The sequence below is a fragment of the Pomacea canaliculata genome, linkage group LG6 (assembly GCF_003073045.1).
Source record: "Pomacea canaliculata isolate SZHN2017 linkage group LG6, ASM307304v1, whole genome shotgun sequence".
Lineage (NCBI taxonomy): Eukaryota > Metazoa > Mollusca > Gastropoda > Architaenioglossa > Ampullariidae > Pomacea > Pomacea canaliculata.
In genome coordinates this window covers 25,252,492-25,273,849 of record NC_037595.1, presented here as the reverse complement: position 1 = coordinate 25,273,849, position 21,358 = coordinate 25,252,492, and the positions used below count along the sequence as shown (strand labels likewise).

At 37.5% G+C, this 21,358-nt stretch overlaps 2 protein-coding genes across 5 annotated transcripts in view; one reads left to right on the top strand and one right to left on the bottom strand.

Moving 5' to 3' along the window:
• Nucleotides 1-11,066, bottom strand: part of LOC112565642 (sn1-specific diacylglycerol lipase alpha-like) — a 42,152-nt gene extending 31,086 nt beyond the window's left edge. For all 4 annotated transcript variants that reach the window (XM_025241214.1, XM_025241215.1, XM_025241216.1 and 1 more), the window contains exons 1-3: nucleotides 10,760-11,066; nucleotides 6,892-7,103; nucleotides 4,292-4,393 (exon numbers count right to left, since the gene is read on the bottom strand). In XM_025241214.1, coding sequence (XP_025096999.1) covers nucleotides 4,292-4,393; nucleotides 6,892-7,103; nucleotides 10,760-10,854 — 409 coding nt within the window. In that variant the 5' untranslated portion in view covers nucleotides 10,855-11,066. The remainder of the gene's footprint in view (nucleotides 1-4,291; nucleotides 4,394-6,891; nucleotides 7,104-10,759) is intronic.
• A 36-nt stretch (nucleotides 11,067-11,102) lies between these two features.
• On the top strand, nucleotides 11,103-21,230 carry LOC112565643 (exostosin-2-like). The gene is made up of 12 exons (XM_025241219.1): nucleotides 11,103-11,205; nucleotides 11,867-12,437; nucleotides 13,088-13,294; nucleotides 13,768-13,963; nucleotides 14,619-14,758; nucleotides 15,068-15,293; nucleotides 16,460-16,643; nucleotides 17,390-17,459; nucleotides 18,072-18,168; nucleotides 18,664-18,807; nucleotides 19,156-19,284; nucleotides 19,777-21,230. Exons 2-12 carry the CDS (start codon nucleotides 11,938-11,940, stop codon nucleotides 19,996-19,998), a joined length of 2,115 nt encoding a protein of 704 aa, XP_025097004.1. The 5' UTR covers nucleotides 11,103-11,205; nucleotides 11,867-11,937; the 3' UTR covers nucleotides 19,999-21,230.
• The last annotated feature ends 128 nt before the right edge of the window (nucleotides 21,231-21,358 follow it).

Here is a 21,358-nt window from a genome sequence, read left to right as displayed (position 1 = left end):
CTGTCGAATCATACACAGTGTGCATGTGTATAAACATAAAATGAAAGATGCGAATTGATATGATGAATATATTTATCTAATTTATGTACCATACATGCACCGTTTTAACTATTGTCGGTAAAAATTGAAATTGTATGAATCTATTATGAAAGGGTCGCCCACCCACAAAATAAACAGTTCAGTTCTCTCTTTCTTCGTTTTTTTTTTTTTAAATCACACTTCTTTTTTTTTTTTTTGAGACTTTATTAGTTCAGCGATAAAGCGCTTCTCGTCAAGACAGTGACGATCGAGTGTCGTGAGATCAAATATCACCTCCGGCACATGTTTTTTTCTTTCCGAATGTTTCTGTTTACACGACTGGACTACTGCGCACTGAGATGCTGAGTCGGCGGTGTAACAACACCTACAACCAATTCGTATTAAGCTCCCGCCTCCACCTCACCCCCCCCCCAACAATCATAACTAGATAGACATTAAGAGAGAGTTTAAAAGAAAGAGAAGGAGAGGACCCTAATAAATCTACATAATAATAAAGTGACTAAATTCGGCTTCAATTTTGCTTTAATTATTCTCAATGACTAACCCAGTCAGGCATGCAATGAGGCCCATTTCATCTATCTTCCTATACGTGGCCCTAAACAACAAACGCTACACGTACACATGGGAAATTCCAGTCCTTTCCAACAATACACAGTTAAATTCTTCCTCGTAAACAGACCGCAACAAAAAAAATTCACCAGTGTAACAGAAAGCGTGCCAAACACCATTACACGCAACCACGCATGTCGTGCGCGCACGAGACGAATGTCACCGATTAACTGTAGGGCTGCATCACAAGATTCACGCTAGGCGTGGTCAACGAGAGACAATTAGTGTAATGCTCTCACTAATGGCATCAGGCTCTCACGTTATTAACGAGAAATGTCTGGGCAATACCCAAGAATATTTCGGGCTCCATCTAAGCACACGCAAACCTCAGATTCCCTCCACGTGCTAGTCGCCAAAGGCTAACCAACTGTCAGCTGTACCTGACCCTCTAAGATTTTACCAGCTGTTGCCAAGTTCTGGTAACCGTCGCCACGGACTGACCATCTGTCGCCAACATATACGACCACCCGTCCACAAAATCTAACTAGCTGTTGCCAACCACTGCTACTGATAATAAGCCGGTTTATATAACGCATTTCTCTCCTACAGAGCTGACTCCATGCGCTTTACACAAATTAAAAATAAATGATATTGTAATAGAGACAATGGACACACAGATGGTATGTGCGCTCCTCGCTGTCGAGAGAAATAATAATACTAAAGTACACACACACGAACGCACGCAACATAACATGCAAACGTTGTGTCTATAAAATGACAAATGAGATAATGAAACATATGAAGCCAGTAGTTGCTCAATCCAGTGGGGAAAAAAAACTGTAAGCGAGGCTTCTGTCCAAATCCTTCTGTCCACACCACACTTCCGGTCGTTGGACGGACCAAACAGAGTCGTTATTGTTTTCCTGCTCCTAGAATAGCTTGCAAAATGCTTCTCGGAAAACCGTAAAATCGAAATGAGCTCACAAGCCAGAGAAGCAGAGCATATCCATCGATATAATATTTACAAATACAGTCTGATTGTCATAATACAGAATGAGTCACAAATCAACAGGTGATAAACATATATATTGTTGTGACACGGTGCTTTAGAAAATGTCGAACACTGTTAAAAGTTTCTGCAGAAAAGAATAATATAACAGAAAATAAATTACTTGTATGTGTGTGTGTGTGTGTGTGTTGCAACATCACAAAATCAGCAATAGTCACAGATGGAAAATAGAGGTCTGGCCATAGTATCTGTTCACAGAACTGTCGTGCACATCTACAGTCATCATGAATGTCCTAAACCAAATCAATTTACATTTGGACCAATCGCAATCAAGATCCAGCCAAACTGTCGATCACGTGTTGAATAATTCCCACCATCTGTCGACACCACCAGCAGCTGACAGAAATGAGGAGTTGTTTTCGTTTCTTTGAGCAATGTTTGGTTTTAAAGCAATGGCTCACAATCAGTGACCGGAATTTTTTTTTTCCGCTTGAAGCTGATTTGACACCTGATGCTGTGTAAGAGGTCTCACTGCCAAGCTTTTTGTCACTGACTCCACTGTCATGACTTGACAAATTAATGGAGGGAAAATGCATCTCATTAAGCAGCAAATGTGTGACAAAGGACACCAGCGTAATATTTAGCTTATTAAGTACACGATCAATTGTAAGAGTGTGCATGCACTCCAGTGTGTATTTATTTTCCATGAGGCATGTCAGTTCAGAGTTCAATTCATTCCTCAAAACTGAATAAAACGTGTGGGGTGGAGGTTAAAGGAAAAATAAAACTGCTTAGAATATCGTAAAGAGTAGGATCAGTTTGAATCTCGTTTATTTTTATGTCTGTTCATGAGAGAAAAATTGAATGCTTTAAGGATGTTGTTTAATAAGAGAAATTACACCGGACTCCGTCGTCTCTTTCGTCCTCCGATGACATCAACTCGACCCCCGTGTCAGCTGATGGCATGATACAGGTGGACATTGCTCATACCCATCTTGATTGTTATCACTAATGTGTATCACTAATCCAACTAACGATACACCACCGATCGCTTGAGTTCAAATCCTAACAATGACCGACACTTCCTGTCCCTCGCTGACGTCACACAGCACGCCACAGCCATTTAACCGCCCTCACAGCCTTTTAATATTGAAGGCGTGTCTGTCCACGAGCGCGTTCTGTAATTTTCATTCAAAGTGAAGGTCACCGAGTTCTGGGAAAGACGCTGGGACAGAAATGTATTGAGAATTTCGAGTTAAGAAATAATGTCTTTTACAGACGTCGCCCAGGAAAGAAACATCAACGGTGCAGGATAGGGTCTTTTCAATCGGCATACGACCTGCTTTTCTGATCCTGCCAGTGAGCTGTGCCACTGACATTCAACAGAAAATTGCGCACTGAGTCGCTGCAAAAGCGGACAGATCTCTGTATCGGTCAATAATTTACGAAGTTACGGAGTTATAAAGCTGGCTGATACAATTTTCCTGAACTGACCGTATTAATTTTTTTTCCCTCTCTCTCTCTCTCGCACACAAACCCCGCCCACCCATCCCACACATACACACATTCCATGGATATCTGCGGATTACCGACACAAATAACTGAATATAATACATATTTCAAAATTCTTTCACGTTCTATCTTTCTACTGATTTATTTTTATAAACTTGTTTGAACCAACCCCTCACCTCCTCCCACTCTGTCTCTCGCTCTGTTCTCCCCACACCTTGTCTGTGCTTGTCTAATTCATATAAGCTCCAGATAAAAATAAGTATTTTAACAAGTCTTTCAATTTTTATGATGTCTTTTCGCAAGTAAACGTACAGCTTTTTCAAAGATTTAAACTTGCAGTCTGTTACACATATGTTACAGCAGCTGTAACATCCCAATCAAGCAAAAAAAAAAACCCATCCAAATGTCTGTAAGCTTTCGTGGACACACACACACTACCCACATAGCCATAACCAGGAAGAGGCGTTCTAGAGAAGACTTAATTTACAGCCCGCAATCATAGCGACATTTATAAAGAGGGTTTAAATCACAACTTGAGATTATTATGATTTTTTAAACTACGCACAGTGACAGGGTACGATTGGCACCACGGAATCCTAGCCCTGTCTTGTTCAAGCACAATTAGACTAAGCAGACGGCAAACCGTGGCGAGAATTAACTGTACGTCGTTCAAGGACTGGCGCCTAACCATTGGCGACGGCCGCCCCAAGCTGCGGCAACAGCGCGACATAGCACATCTTGACCCTGCCAGCGTCCGGGCGACAAATCAATGACAGCATGCAGCCCTCGACATTCCGAGCTCTTAAAACCCGATGGCGGTAGTCACATCAGCTCGCACAAGCCTGGAGGCCGACAAAGCAAGATCTGTTCAGGGCGACTTCTTATTCCCAAGGCCATTAATACAGTTTTTCGCTTCCCAACAATACCAGCCAAGCAAAAACACAGAACACAGGCTGTATGCTGACAGCAAGTTACTATTACAGATGCTGGAGTTTCTAATCATGGTTTTTTTTTAAAATGTGTTTCACAGTGGATGCAAGTAAACCTGTTAGAATAAAGTGAGAGAAATAAAAGGAAAATCAGGGTGTGGTGGGTGGAATAGACTTTGATGGGACTTTTATCAGGATGCCTACTGAATAATGGAGAGATGTTACAAAGGTTACAAAGGTTGCAACTATTTACCTAGCAAGGCTTTCTTGGCCGCTTCTGGCTTGCAGGTTTGATAGTGATTTCCAGACCACACGGCCCCAACGATCAACCATGCCAGCTCCACAAGGCCAAAAACTGCAACAAAAGTAAAGGATTTACTTGGTCCAGTAGGTGCCAGGGATAAACGTTACAGACATTACATTCGCGGGCTGAATCATCTCGCTTCTGTACGTGTTATCCGAGAACTCTAGTGAGACATCTCCAGCTGCTGCACCGTCAGTATCTAGTTGTTTGCTTCCGATTCCCAGCTACCTCCAGGGTTTTGAGTTCTTGCTTCAGTATAATACTCTTTACATCTAAGTATGTCTAGAAGGGCAGCAAAGAAAACGTGGGAACGTGGATCACGCAGTCCGCGATGAGGCGAGTGTTTCAGTGACAGAACTAATGGTTTTTCTTAAAGAGACAAATAGGGACGAACGTTTTCAGACTAAGTTTTATACAGACGTCCTGTTAAATATATGACAAGTTTGTGCAAACATTCGGACATAACTGAGGCTTTTGTACCGAAATCTGTGAGTGTGACCAACAGCCAAAGCTCGATGATATGAGATGACTTGGAAAGCTGTCATTTATAACTATCTCGACCAACAGATTGACCTTCGTCAAAGTGACATATTCCACTCTAGTTTCTGGTCTCATTTAAATTAACATAGTTAACGTGCTATTAAAAGATCGTATGAACTCCAAATTCATTATTTTTATTGCATCCCAGCAGTAACGATACCGGTGGTCTGATCTCAGCTTTTACATACGGCCTCCGGATTTAATGGCTTCGTGGCCGGTCACCCAAGGGAAATATGGACGCTCATTTCCAGTTTCTGGAGAAAAAAAGTGGCACAGAATTAAGCAAAATGAGCATCCGTCTGCTGGAAACGATATGATCGGTCTTCATAAAAGAGTTGCTTGACTTATTTAAATTGCCTACTGTGCTGCAGTGTCTGTATGTGCGAGAAAGAGCATTGAGAATTTCCAAGCAGTTTCAAGTATCTGAAGTAAGCTGCGATCTTGGCTGTTGCCTTTCCCACTTCAGATATCCTCTAGAGGCGTCTAGCCCCTTGCAAGTAAACAATACCACAAATGTTCTTCTCCATCATGCAGTCCATAGAAAATAATATAATAACCAGGTGAAAGCTTAAGGTTTAAATAGAAGAATGCATTTATTTATTAACCTGAGATCAGTTGTACCAGTACAAAATATGATTGAAAAATTCGCCTTCGCTCAGCACAAGCCTATAGACAACATTATGCATAATAAAATCCAGACCTCACATCTGTGGGAAAAAAATGCACCCAACCCAAATCTTTAATCCTGACACAGATGTGTCTGGATAGGCTTTAGTCTAGAGGATTACTCCCAAATGTATTACATATTTTCTTGGACATTCATAACATCAAAGTCTGACCCAGTTTTATGCATGAAGATGCTTATAGGTTTGTATCTTAAAGAAGGATTATGTGGATCTAGGGAAACAGTATTTTGTAGTTGCAATAAGTGCAATCCTTTTAAAACAAAACTTGGAACTACAGGAGGCATTTAATAAGCTGGTAAAAAGTTGTACTAGACAAGTGAAGTAAATGAAAGGAGATGGTCATGTTAGGTTGTATAATGTTAATTACTGAAGCATAGTTTCCACTTCTGTAACTTGTGGCAGCCCCCTAACATAAACAGCTGTTAAGTTTACAACTCAAGATTAATCTTCCAATTATATAATTAAAATTGATCAGAATCACATCTTGAAATAAACTTGTTTGTTTTGGAAAATGGATTGCATTCTTAAAATGACATCACTCTGTAACGTTCCCTGACTGTTTGTTAAAACATGAAATCCCCAGAAAAATACAGGGTAATCAAAGAGCTATAAGGTTTGCACATACAAATTTTAAACCATGATGTACGAGCAACAAGTAACTGCTCTTTCATACACAAAGCCTTTAAATAAAGTATTGCAGTATGTGGAATGACAGACCTGTAAATAAGCTGGTTCCCCATCATACATATCGATATTGTACATACTGTTGGTTTGTAATCTACTCTACCAAAGAACAAATGTATTGAAACCATGGGTTAGCAGTGAAAATATGAGACAATGACTCGAAGCCTGATTTTGTTATTCAACAAGGCTTACAATAGCTGCACCATTCTAAAGTAGCAAGAACATGACTGCTTCCGGGCTTTGTTTCTGCCTTTGGCAAACCAAGAGACTCCCAAGGTGGTCACTGTTTGCTGACCTTGCAGCATTGGGTTCTTGATTTATGAGGGGGTAAAAATGCATGTCGAAACCAGCCACTCAAACTAACCACAACAAAGAGGTCATGGAAAATATTCACATAGCCTATTGGTCAATGATCCAGTGAACTGTAAGTGGCTCACTATTTTTAAGGCAGAACCCAACCCTCTCCTGCTGCCATTTAATTCCCAAACAGATCAGATACCCGTTTGCTGGAGGGGGGTAAACCTTGAACCAGCAACCTTCTGTTTCACACTGAGTGCACTAACCATCAGACTGCAGCACCTCTTAAACATTAACATAACCTCTAATCAACAGAAATAATGATAATAACTGGTGACTCACACAGGCGAACGTAAAGGAGGTACTCCATACTGCACCGGGGCTCTGGACTGAGGATTGTTCCACGAAGACTGACAACAGCAATGATGACTTCAAGCACCAAGCACACCCCGAGGATGCCAATGTAGGCAAGGATGTGAAAATGCAAGTCCTTAGTGCAATCTTGTGTGGTCTCAAAGTGTACAAGCCCTCTCACTAGAGAAAGCACCATGATCCTGGGGAAGAAAAAGATAATCAAGAATCTTACCAAAAAAAAAAATCAGGTATTTCTTCATCATAATAAGATCAGCATATCAATTTTAAGCAAGAAACTAAATTTTGCAAATGGAAGTAACCCCAAAATCTTTGTCAGCAAGATCCATGAGCCAGAAGTTTTGCACAGAAATCATGTCAGAAAACAACAGAGGATCAGATACCTATGCCGTCGACTGACATGATTTCTGTGCAAAACTGCTAACTTAGGGTTCTTGCTGAAAAAGAGCAAAAGATGTTATAAAACAAAAGAAGGGATAACTTAACAGGTATGATTGTAGCTTTCCACAGTGAACCATTTAGGTTTTCATGCCATCAACTCAAATCATTTAGGGAATAATGGTGAGCTGGGCTCTGACAAGTTTCTATGTAAAGATTTTTGTCCTGTGTTCTAACACTCTTCTCTGATTTCTGTTTTAAAGCCAATTCACCTGTCACTACTTTTCGTTTTTTACAAACTCCTCTCTGTTGTTCACTAATGTTTGCATTCCTCCTCTACTGACATAACACAGCAAAGAAAAATGCCTACAACATCATTCATAAACTCTAGCTGCAGTTCCAAAACAACAATCATCAGATAAAAAATATTACTTCCTTCCCTGATCAAGGGCTCTAAAATCTTCCCTTCCTCTCTCGAACAGCATTTACTGTATTGATTATCGCATTAACTCATTACTATGAAGTAATTTATCTCTGCTCAGACAGGAAATGCTGAACAAAATTATGGCATCGAGCAGTCACTGCTAGCTTCTGAACACTAACAGGATGACTACTATAAATAATAACAAAAAATCTGATCAACCAACTTGTATCATAAACAGAATTTGTAACAGCAGCAAATTACTATTTCTGTGTAATAATCATAATATTCCATTTTGTATTGAAGCAGTAAACAGCCATGGCATGGTATGGTGTGCCTCAATGCTTTTGAATTCAGTAGCATTAAAATGATCGATTTAATACTTATTGAGCTAAAACATCCAGAAATTTAGCCCTGATCAGATTGACAAAACATGGAACCTGAATGCATGTTATTCTAGACACAGTCTAAATACTAAAAAAAAAAAGTAAAACACAAAAATTACATTCTCTCAACCAACAGACCATCTATTTCAGATCTCTTTTGTGTGGTATACCCTAAATCAGCTGCACCTGTAGTAAATAATGCAGTTATTTCAAAAATATAATGCTGAACTGCAAACTGTTAATGCACTGAAAGACAGCATTAGACATTGTGCTATGGTAGGTGACATGACTGATACAGGCAGGCCTGTGCTATTTTCGCTACATTACCAGAAAGGACCACCAGAAAGATGACTTTTTTTTGTACAGAGTTTTTGGTAATACATTCAAGGTAGGAAAATTATAGAAGTTTCCTCAGGAACCTGGTTCTGAATGCCGTGTGAATCATCTTTCCTGTGGCAGCATTCAGTGTTGAAGTCCACATGTCACTGATTTTGGTGTTGACTGTGACTGGTTTTTTCCTGTGCTAGTCTTCATTGTATATATCCCTTCTCTTTCAGAGAGTCTCTAAATCAAAGATTTATATCATTATCTACTATCAATAGAAATGGACACATGGAAGACTTTAACACAATCTACAAGAACTGCGCAAGAAAAACATCTCAGTGACCACTGCTGGTGGAATACCCCACATTACATGTTGAAGAGCGTTGAACTGCTTGAATTCGTGTAAATCCACTCTTAGATTATATAACCTCTTTTACATTGAAGCTTCTCTTTATTTGCAGTGACAGATCATACTAGACTGTCAAATGTCTTCATAAAATCAATGAAGTTGTGAAAGGGGCTCTATTGCTGCAGATAAGCTTCTGTTATGACAGGACAGTTGATTTTGTTATTGAAAAGGATACTTCAAAATTTGTTGTTTGTTTCAATCTCCAGGTATAAGTTATTTAATCAAAGATTTACCATGTAGCTATGTTTCTACTTTAGTGTAATGTGAATTCATTCTTTCCTGGTATCTTTTATAATAACAAGCTCATTAGCATATTAATAAGTGTAGTGCTTACAAAATCATTGGAAACTGCAAATGTATGTAACCTATATTTAGAAGAAACTAAATCATTTATTAACTGATTGCAAAAAAGTACCATGACACATTTCTGAACCCATCTAAAAGTGAAAGAGCTGAGAGGCAGGAACTGAAAAACAAGGTCTACACCAATGGCCCACCAGTAAGACAGTAATGGAGAGATGGGAATCACGCTCACAAAAGTTTGCCCCAGTGAGGGCTTACTCCCATTGACCCATACCTCACTCCCATTGACCGTAAGGTCACAGGATTACCTTTACCAGTTTTTAATGGATTGCATAATGCTCAATAAAGGGATCTGTAAGATGAAGGGCTTAATGTGAAGCTGTTTTAAATGGGAAGTACCTAAGAACAAAGATTTGTTCAGATTAAGCATTCATGCAAAGGGCTTCTAAAATGACAGATTATTCAAGGTAAATCTGTCTATGCTAAAAGTTGCTGGGTACAATTACACTTATGAAGGAAGTGAGAAGAGTCAAATTTCATGCACGCAGACTGGATAACAACATTTTTCATGCAGTGAAATTTTGCAGATGAAAGCCAGAGTTTTATATCATTAAAAAAAAAAATGTGTAGGAAACTGAGTAGTGCCTGGAGCTATTTTCTGTTAAATACATACATGTTTGGGGCTGGATGTTTTTAATGATTTTTTTTTAAAAATTTATATTTAACAGTCATAATGGTAGGTTTAAAAATATATCTCAAAAAAAGATGTTAGGAAACCTCTTTGTCTGTACAGTCAAAGCTACAGCTTCCATTCTGGATAAACAGAGTGGCAGTAAGTGCCACCAGATTATCAAGGATCTGCCCAGTCAATAAATATTTGTTAAGACCTAATGTTCTAGCCTATACCCTAAGTTAGATACCATCTCAAAAGAATTGTGAATACACTTTTTCTTCATTGAGCTGAAATAAGCACAGTGATTTTTTTTTTAATCCTAAAATTCTGAGCTCCTGAAAAAATTTATTTTGTTTAAATGTGTCCTCTAAAGAAATATATACATGCTTCATACTCATTTATAAACATGTGCAATATACATATATCTTACAATAAACGTCTAAACACGTGTTTAGACGTTTATTGTAAGATATATGTATATTTGCCCATAGTAAGTTTGATTTGAAATATATTTAATGGTATAAGTAACATCGTTTGTGAGTTGTAGGCTCAATTTAGATGTGTGCTTTTTTAGGGTTTTCAGTCTACTGATGCTATTAATACAGTCAATTAATCCTAATAAAACAAATCTCACTGACAACATTAAATTTATACCGCACATCCAGGAAACACGCTAAAGTCTCGACTAACAAGTAACGGTCTTTTTTGATGACGTGGGAATTGCATCACAGCTTAGCAAGAAGAACTGGTACATTCCAATATCACTTGAAAACATCACTTTCTGGCACCATATTAAAGCCATGCAGATTATTTGCTTTCTCGTCTGGGCTCATGAAAGTACTTTCAAGTCAAACACGTCAGTTCTTTGCGTAAAATCATTACAAGGGCTTTAACCCTTCATCGGCATTTTCAGCGCAGGAATTTTATTGATTTGTGCTACTCACCACACAGTGTGCAGTATAACCAGAAACACTGCTGGAACAACCAGGTCGTCGGAGCCAACAGACCACCGTCTGCGGAAAGCAACCATTCCAGGCATCTTGATGTCTGTCGTCTGCAACTCTAATGATCCTAAGTAAATGTCAGTCTCAGCTTTTGCACATCCAGACAGTTTTGTGTAAATAGTTTCTCCTGCATATCCAGTAATCCATTTTGCAAAGTCTGGAAGGGGGCGGAATAGTTTAGTTCAATCGCATGCTGCTGCCAGCACACGCAAGCTTCTATTCGGATGCTTCGGAGCCGATTGATAACCGCGGCCGACACGGAAGTGCTTCTCCTTGGGCTGGTGGATGTCGTTTTGATTGGATGAAATTATGACCTCTTCATTCACCGCGGGGTGAAACGTCGCCGGATGTTCTTGCTACCATACAGAGAGGAAATGGTTTCGTAGGTATGTTTATGTTTCTCCTACAGTCGCATTCTTTGAAAGGCGACATCACATCTGTTGAAATAACTACTGGTATAAAAGTTGATCGACAAAACAACCACATGAAAGGGAAAGTAGAATGAAAGTGACAGCGTTTTGTGGTTTGGCTGTATAGTTTAAAATCAGCTACTGAGTCTTCTGTCAACATAATCTGAATCTTGAACAGGTTTCTAAGTAATATTGACTCAGTCTTTTTCATCTGATGCAGTTCTTTCTGCGAGCTGATCTTCTTGTGCTTAGAAAAGAAACCGAAATGTTTTGATCTTTTCAGTTTTCTTTCTTGTTAACAATAAGGAAGTTTTTTATCATCCATTGAAAACAGTAATGTGTAAGTCTAATGAGATAGTATTGTGTGAGGGGTAGAGAGGGTAGGCACAAAATACAAATCTTGGGATAACGTGACACTTTCAGTCTGTATGAAGGTCTAGTGCTTTGCTGTGTTACAGTCTTAGTTGCAGGCTTGGTGAAAAACACCTATTCCCACCTCCTCCACTGTCAGAGTACTATTTTTGCAATAGTTTGAAGTTAGTGTATGTTTATTACGAAGTAGCTTTTGTGAACAGTGTATGTATATACATGTATGTATATATAATCACTTTTACTATAGTATATTATATTTTTTCAGATATTTCACACAACCTGGGACATCAATAAATCTGCCTCTTGGCAGTGCTTCTAACCTGAATAAAAATCAACATGCGACCAAGACGTCGGCAAAACATGCCACGTACACCATACTTGATTTTTGCAGGCATTGCCGCATTATTCTTACTACTTACAGTGATTTGCTTCTACTTGTGGCCTACAGATGATTCAATGGATGATTTTGTGCAAAGATTTCCAAAGCATCTGGAGACTAACGAAATTGCCTTTGTATCACAAGACATCAACAGTACAGAAAGAAAGTCATCCTGTACCTTTCATACCTGTGTCAATGTCTACCACTGTGGATACAATGATGAGACAAAGATCAGTGTTTATATCTATCCCATTAAGGAATATGTTGATGACAGTAGAACACCTTTGACATCACAAATGTCACGAGAATTCGCTGAGATATTACAGGCTATTGCTGAGAGTCCTTTCTACACAAAGGACCCAGAAACAGCTTGCATGTATGTGCCTTCTATAGACCTTCTCAATCAAAATAGGATACTTGCCAAAGAAACTGGAAAAGTTCTCGCAGCACTTACATGGTATGTGAGTGATCAAATACATGTGTGTGTCTGTGTGAGAGAAATAGAGTGTGTGCATGTACATGCTTACTTTAATGTCTGTGAGTGTCTCAGAGAATCTACAACACTTAAAGGTTTACTGCTATGCAAACATTTTTTAATCATTAGGCAGTACTCAATACAAGATTCTAATTCCTCAAAACTGAATGAATAACCACCCTTCCCTTCTCAAGATACAACCTTACAAAAATCTCACGCACAGAACAAAGCATGGATGTGACGATTGTATGTGGATGTATAATGTTGTCAAGACTTCGGCCAGTTTAGGAGCTGGGATTATATTATTATAACTATACATATCCATAGACAATCATAATGTCATGTTAGACTTCCAACTTCAGAATGGAAGGGAGCTATTCACTTACATGTGGGGAAATATCACTATGCACAGAGCCTTGTACTATGCACTGAATTCAATCCAGTGATTTTTAAGAAAAGGTTTTTCACCTTGCTAAGAGCACTGTTATAAGTGGAATGCATCAAAACTTCAATGCTGATGTTTTTTTTTTTTTTTTTTTTTTTTTTTTTTGTTGTGCCTAATCAACATTAATAAGGCAATGTAAAAATCAACTGAAATCAGACTGTTACATAACAAAAAGTTCTGTTTGTAGGTGGAAGGATGGCGAGAACCACCTGCTGTTTAACATGCTGCCAGGGATGTCACCTAATTATAGCAGCGTCTTGGAGGTAGACACAGGAAGTGCTGTAATAGCAGGAGGGGGGTTCTCATCTTTAACTTATCGCCAGACCTTTGACATCTCTATACCAGTTTTTAATCCCTTGGTTAGGAGTATAGTCTTGCCACAGAAATCCTACCTGTAAGTTAATTTTTATCTAGTAACAGCTTTGATATTTGATACAATACAAATACAAAAATATCTTTATTAGTTTTTTTCAGGAAATTGTTTTGTCAGCCAACAGTAACATGAGAAAATCACTTTACATAAAACATCAACATTAAAAAATACATTAACAATACCCAGTTTATTATGCTGACACTTTCAATCTCTGTCACAAGTATTACAAATTAGTACACATCCATATTACCACTCAAAAAAGAAAAGTAATTAAATATGTTTAGAATATGTGGAATACTTAAATTATCAGTGTGTGTGGGTGCAGGTGCATGCACATGTGCAAGTGTCTGTTGAAAGGGAAGGCTTTCACAAGCTCAAGAATGTTGGTTTTGATTTAAATAAACTTAGTTGGAAGTTCTATAAGTAAAAGTTTGTCGTAGAAATCAGTTATTCCAATTTTGAGTCTTTTGACAACATAGTTTCTACTTTCATAGGGAAAGACGTAAGTGGTTGGTTGTATCATCCCAGATGGGTTTGCACGAAGAATATAAAACTGTCTTACGCAAGCTGCAGGCCCAGTATCCTGACAATCTTCTGCTCTTGGATCACTGTCCTGGTGATATAAAACCTTGGAACTACACTCTTCGTTGTCATGATACAACAGAGTATCAGTACCCAGAGGTTTTGCAGGTATAAACAACAGATGATTAAAATTAGAATCTAGATATTGCTTATATATATTATTCATTAATTTTATTTTGCTTGTCGTATGTTGATTTTCTTGACTTGTTTTTTTTCATCCAATGTTGATTTTCCTATCTCAGTGTTATTTTATATCCTAGATTTTAGAAAAGTTCTTGAATCTCTAGATCATCTTTCTTCTTTTTCTTATTATTATCATGAACAAAAGATCAACTATTTTACAGCAATTCAGTATTTGCAAGACTTATTTGTGTGTTTAAGTTCCTTCTGCATTGTCCTAGATGTGTTTTTGAAATCTAAACTGGTTTCTTTGGCAAGATTTGTTGCGATATAGCTATATTTGGTGTGTTAGCCTTATTTATGACAACTAATTGTTTTTTTTAAATCCAATTTACTCACTTTCCTGGATGTGACCACAAAAAAAAAAACCCATACATGAAGCAAATTAGGGTAAGAAAAATGTAATTTTGTGAAGATTTATCTTTAAAAACGCCATACCTGTACTTTACTACATCGTTACTTTTTAGCTATTTTTCAAAAACGATGAAAATTAATGCATCCAGAGAGGAAAACTGTGCCCAGGGGACAAGTCCAGTCAGTTAATAAATATATGAATGTGCATATTGTTTGATCTGCATTGCAGGACGCCACATTTTGCCTGATAATCAGAGGTGCACGGCTAGGTTCTCCAGTGCTTGGTGATGCCCTTATGGCAGGCTGCATTCCAATAATAGTTGCTGATGGCTATATTATGCCTTTTGCAGATGAGTTAGACTGGATCAGGTGAGAAACAAGAAACACATCATGAAGAATACTTTTTAATTCTGTTTTATGTGATTGAATAACAAATGCAGCAAAATGCTTGCATTTGCACATAAAGCATTCCCTCAGCACACGTGTCTATTGGACATGCATTTGCTTATCTCCTGCTGCTGTAGGTACAATGACCAGTTTATTGTGATGTCCAGTAAGGCAAGCTATGCAACTTTTTGCTCATGCTGAGCAGAACAGCAGCCAAATTAAAAATTAGCTGAGAAATATCATATTATCTCCTTATGTATGTTTGTGTAATTTTTACATTCTAACCTCCAGGGCATCTGTGCAGCTGCGAGAAGCTGATCTTGATCAGGTGATGCACACTGTGCAAAACTACAGTGTGGATCGTGTGCACACCATGCGGCGCCAGGTGCAGTTTCTGTGGAGGACATACTTTTCCTCCATCTCTGCCATCACCATGGCAACGCTCCATGTGCTGAATGGGCGCATCTTTCCATATGCTGCTCGCTCTTATCATGATTGGAATGAACCACCAGACATGGTAAGTCAGTTAAATTACTATGTGTATTGATCAGATAGCAGTGAAATGTCTGAAGGTAAACTTTCTACCTCATTGACATATTTGGTTTTAAAAGGAATATTTTAAATAAGGTGAACAGATAGCATGTAATGCAGATGGATACTACCTTTCTTAAGCCAAGCATATTTTAATTTTTTCCCTTAATTCTGTGTTTAATAAAAGACCAGCTCCAGAATTTGAAGAAACTGTTCAATGATTAGGGAAGAGTATTTTTCTACTGATTATTTAAAGCTAAGTTTCCCCCAAATCAAGCGAAATTTAGGAAACTTTCCCAAACCCCTCTGTTCTTGAGATGCTCAGCTGCAAACATCACTTTGCACAAGAAGAAGTCAAAATCATAACTGCATTTGTACAGGGATATGCCTAATTTGTACAGGGATATGCTAAGTGAAATATAGGTAGATGTATGGATAGGTAAATTCGACTCTTTCGTTAAGTAATAGTCTCCAAATCCTGCCCCTTCATTTGAAGTCCATGATTTGTCACATTCACTTTAACAACTGTTGTGCATACCTGTTGACCTACATGTTTGATGACATTCTTAGATGTTGTGTTGGATTGTTTACTTGTCTGTGGCCTTTTTATCTTCATCTACTGATTTTAGCTTTCTTTGCCCAGTCTTAACCAACACCTAGAGAGTTTGTACAAATCCTCACTGCCATCGACCTTCCAACATCATCCAATATTTTAACATTTTAATGCAGTTTCTCTCTGGCGAAATGTGATCATGTAGATATCAATCTCCTGACAATTTTATATACGTTCTTGATTACTGATTAATCTGTTCTGCTTTTGACAATTGACTGTACGATCTTAAGACCTAAACTGTGAACCATTAGCATTTTGGTCTAAGAACTGGATATAATCTTCAGAAGAACAACCCTGGCATTTCATTAACTTATTTATTATGTGTTCTTTGTAAAGTACCATGAACTTGCCCACAAAGTTGGTATGGCACTATATGTTAACTTTGTTGTTATTATTATTATTAAAGATACATTTAAATAATTTTCAGCAGTTTAAACCGTTAACCATTTAAGAAGCAGTTTATTTTTGTATCTCAATAGCTTAATTGATCTATTTGGGGTTGACATTGGACTTCATTCATCCATGACTGTATTTGACAGCATGTCATCCAGAATCCACTGTTTCTCCCATTGATGCCAAGCAAAGCACAAGGATTTACTGCAGTGGTTTTAACCTATAATCGCCTGGACTCCCTCTTCACAGTCATTAGGCAGTTGGCAGAAGTGCCATCCTTGGCAAAAGTACTTGTGGTCTGGAACAACCAGGACAAACAACCACCACCCAGTCAGTATTTTTTATGCTCAAGTTTTTAATTAACTTTCTTTTGTTCATGGAAAGAGCTGTTATTATCTCCCTTCTAATGTTATACCCTGGTGGTACATGACACCTTATCATATAGAATATTATATCTCTAGAAATCTGTTAGATCCACTGTATACAGAATCATCTTTAAAAAAGGTAAGGTCGAATTATTTGAAATTGTTGATGACAGGTAGTGAATATTTTATCATCTAACCATTGGTTTAATATTCATGACAGGTGATCTAAAACTTCAGACGTGACCTCTATGATTACCATATGTCTTTGTAAAACAATGTTCGTTGGTTAGTTTATTTGTAAATTATGACATTTAGTTCTTTTGCTCATTTACCACATGCAGTGCTTGCATCCTCCTAATTGAACCTCTTATTTTCTCTGCCTGTATACACTGGTCATTCTATGAAGGACCTGCTCACCGGCTCAAGACAGCCTAAGTAACAGGCCTTGTCACCTTTGTCTTCCTTTCTCTGACAATCAGTACTGGTGGACTAGCATAACTGGTACCAATCAAAAGATAAATGAATGAATAAACGATGAAGTGACAAAATAAGAGTATAGGAAGAATGGGAAGAAAACTAATCAGGGAGAGTTTTTCTCTCATTTTCTTTTAATAACATCTACTCATTTATTCTAACTCCATACTCATAAACATAACATTCTTTGCTTCTTTTTATTTATGCCTGTTTGTAGAAATTTGTTTTCTTCTTCAGCTTCTTCTTGGCCTTATATTGGCAAACCAGTCAAAGTAGTGCAGACAAAGAAAAACAGACTCAGCAATAGGTAACCATTTATCTGAATGCTTTTCTACATGTTACTGTTTCTAACCTTATTCTCTGTCACACCAGTATTCTCCAGTTCTCTCAGCTTTTATCTGTATTCTAGTGTGAAATTTGATGTGAATCACAAAATCCAGGCTGGGAGTTCCAGCATTTTGATTGCCCCTTTTAGGAAGCTGACATTTAGCTCTCACACTCAACAGTTCAGTGCCATCACTTGACAGCACAAGTGGAGCCTACTTGAACTGCTCCAAAGCTGTGTTTTAGATGTGATCATGAGTAATCAATCTGATTGGAAATAATGTAAAATGTCAATTTCTATCATTGAAACTGAAGTTGGTTTTTGGATTTCTTTGTCATTTAACTCTTTAATTATTCATTCACCTGTATTTTGTGTATGTGTGTGAGAGAGAAAGAGGAGGGGTGAGTGAGGGAAAGAGGAAGAATATGTATGAGGTCCTTTTGTGCAAATTACAATGAAAAAAGTAAGCTACAGACAGTCCACAGAATTTTCAAGGATCTTGAAGAATAAAAGAAATTTTTTGCTTTACATAGTGAACTGACAGTGTATCAAGTCATAGAATGTCAAATCAGCTCTGTGACCATCTTGTAACAGGTTTTTTCCTTACGATGAGATTGAAACAGAGAGCATCCTTGCTCTTGACGATGATATTGTTATGCTGACACCTGATGAGCTGGAGTTTGGATATGAAGTGAGTCAAAACAAAAAATAGGAACACAGGTTTTAAAAAATCTGCAAACCCTGGCATGGTCTATATTGTTTCTTCCTCACTGGTTAAAAATATATGCAGACGGAAGAACTTTCTAGAGCTGTGTAATGTGACAATTTTGTGAGTTCTATGTGAACTTTTATGTTTGCAAAATAAATCAGCAGTGAATGAAAGAATGTTAATTTTTCAAGGAAATAGTTTTTAAGTGCTAAGTTAACATACTAGACTCTTATTGTAGCTATAGTCATCATGCAATCTTTGACCACACAACAATGGTCAGCATTAGACAGTAAATAGCTTAAGTTCAGTGAGTAGGCATAAACAAAGCACTTCTAGTTTGGGAGATTCGTTATCATCTAAAAACCTGCAAACTATAATATGATAGATACAACTTTCTTTTCATTTGTATTTCTCTATTTTTCCCTGACTCAACTTTTTTCTATTTTAGATTATACTACTTTTCATTGTATGTGACAGGTATGGCGTGAGTTTCCAGATCGCTTAGTGGGGTTTCCATCTCGTCTTCACCTCTGGGATAATGTGACCCAGAAATGGAAGTATGAATCTGAATGGACCAATGAAATATCTATGGTTTTGACTGGTGCAGCATTCTATCACAAGGTACATGTCTGACTTTTACTAGTATTAATGATATGTTAGCACTTAACAAACATTTCCAGATCTGCTAATGTGCTTAAGAAGTTAAAATGTAGTTATGCTGCCTTTTTATGTAGAATGTTACATCTCTGCGATTCTCCTGTTAGATCCACTGTTCATCTGGTTGAGAATTGTAATTAAACTAATCATAGTAGATACATATATTTTTTTGTGTGTTGATGAATACATGTTCTGTTGATTACTCTTCTGCATGCAATTCTGCAATTGTGTTTTGGAGTACTAGTGCTGTTTCATTTCTGCACACTTCCAGACAATCTGGAGTCATATTAAGTATGATCTTGTATGTTGCAGTACTTCAGCTATCTCTATACAAATGCCTTACCAGGCAACCTCAAGTCATGGGTAGATGAGCATATGAACTGTGAGGATATAGCTATGAACTTTCTCATTGCTAATGTGACAGGAAATGCTCCCATTAAGGTAATGAAAAAATGAAATGATGTTATTTGTACTTTTAAAATCTTGAAAGAATATCCCAGAAAGATTTCTCATATTATTTAAGGATTTAGTTATCATAAATTTTTTTTTTTTAGATCAAGCAGTTTCAATAACCTATTTTTTTCAGTTTTCAGAGAAAGTATGTTTTTATTTATAAGAAACACCTGTATTGTTCATTTTCTTGCATCATACATCTTGTGCGCATTTTTCACATGAAAGGTTTAAAGGTAGTTCTGTGACCTTGTGGTTGTTGGGGAGTGAGGTGTTACATCCCTTGCTTATCTCAGGGTCATGTTTTGTGAGAGTGGTGCCTTTCTCCTCTCTCTCGCTGCCTTATCTTCCCGAGTCTCCTGTATAGCCAGGTACCTAGTTCACAATTGGATCAACTTGGAAAAGCTTAAGCATAACAATCGTTAATGCCCCAGTTATCATTTCTGACCATATTCATTTCTTAAACCTTATTGTTTCTAACAGGTGGCACCACGCAAAAAATTTAAATGTCCTCAATGTACCAACACTGAGATGCTGTCAGCAGATGTCACGCACATGGTGGAAAGATCAGAATGCATAAACCAGTTCACTGCTGTCTATCAAAGCATGCCACTCAGGACAATAGAGTTTAGAGCTGATCCTGTTCTCTACAAGGACAGCTTCCCTCCAGAGCTGAAGAAATTCAATGACATAGGGAGTCTGTGATTTGAGTCAAAAAACACTTGTTTGGACAGATGCCTGCTGTAAAAGTGCAGAAAGTTTTGAGGTGATGTGGAGGGTGTGTATGCATGCATATGTACATGTGCTTAAATTAAGGTGAATTTAATGTAGGGTTAAGTATGCATGTTGCTAAATTATATTGTACAGTGTTCATTGTAAATTATGTGGTAGAGTATGCAATGTAAAGTGTTGACAAGGTGAAGAGAAATTTGTTGGACATGGATGGTTGGATGATTTTGAAGTATAATGCTAATCATGCAACAAATTTCATGATTGATTAATTTTATTTTGCTATATTCATATTAAAAATGTGAAGATTCCATAGAAAGTTTATTAAGGATCAAAATCCTCATTGCCATGAGTATTTGTAAAAGAATTTTCAAAATATATCCAAAAATGGAATCCATGCTTTGTGTGAAACTCAGTTTGATCAGAATCTCAACATGAAATTTATTTTGTCTTATGTTCAAAGATATTCTCTCTCTCACACTGCAAATGAATTAATTTTTTTTTTTTTAAAGAATGTTCAGACCCCACAGTCTGTCATTAAATAGTAATAATGATCAGGTCCATCAAACCAATTTTTATCTAGGGCAAATACATATCCCTCATAAGTCAGGGCTTCTGCTAAGGCTAAATTCTTTGGGGTCCCAGGGACCCCTTCTTCAGATTTTTAAGGGGTCCCTGTTCTTTTCCCAAATTTGAAGGGGACCCCATTGACGAAAATTGAAGGTGTCCTCCGAACTTTTAATGCTACTGTACGCAATTTTTTGCGTAAGCAGAAGCCCTGTAAATACTACTGTCAATAGCTATTATATTTTATTATGCATGGTAAATTTGAATAAATCTGTCGTTGAATTACTCAACAGCATTTCCTACTCCAAATATTGATGCAGTCATGCTCAACTACATTTAAAATCTTTTTTAAATGTTAAGCATGAGTAGGTTTTGCTATCTTCTTACTGATAAACATGAATTAAGGAAAAGGGTCTTTTTTGAAGCAGAAAAGGCATTGTTGATTACAGGTAAAGTAAAAAGAAAAAAAAGAGAACCTCCCAAGAATTCATTTTATATATTGCCTTTTTATATTTTCTTCGCATTGACACTTTATTATTTGAACTTTAGATTACCAAGTGCTTTGATTACTTTCGTAGTTTTAAACAATGTGGATATACATGCATTTTAATATTCCGATAAATCAGGAACTGTGAAATTTATGGGCTGCAGTATTTGTTTTGTTATGATTGCAGTCCTCATAGAATGCTTATTCTAACTAGTCTGTCTTCTCCTTTTACTTATTTCATATTAACTCTTTGAACTATAAACTCCCTGTCCCCTCAAAAAA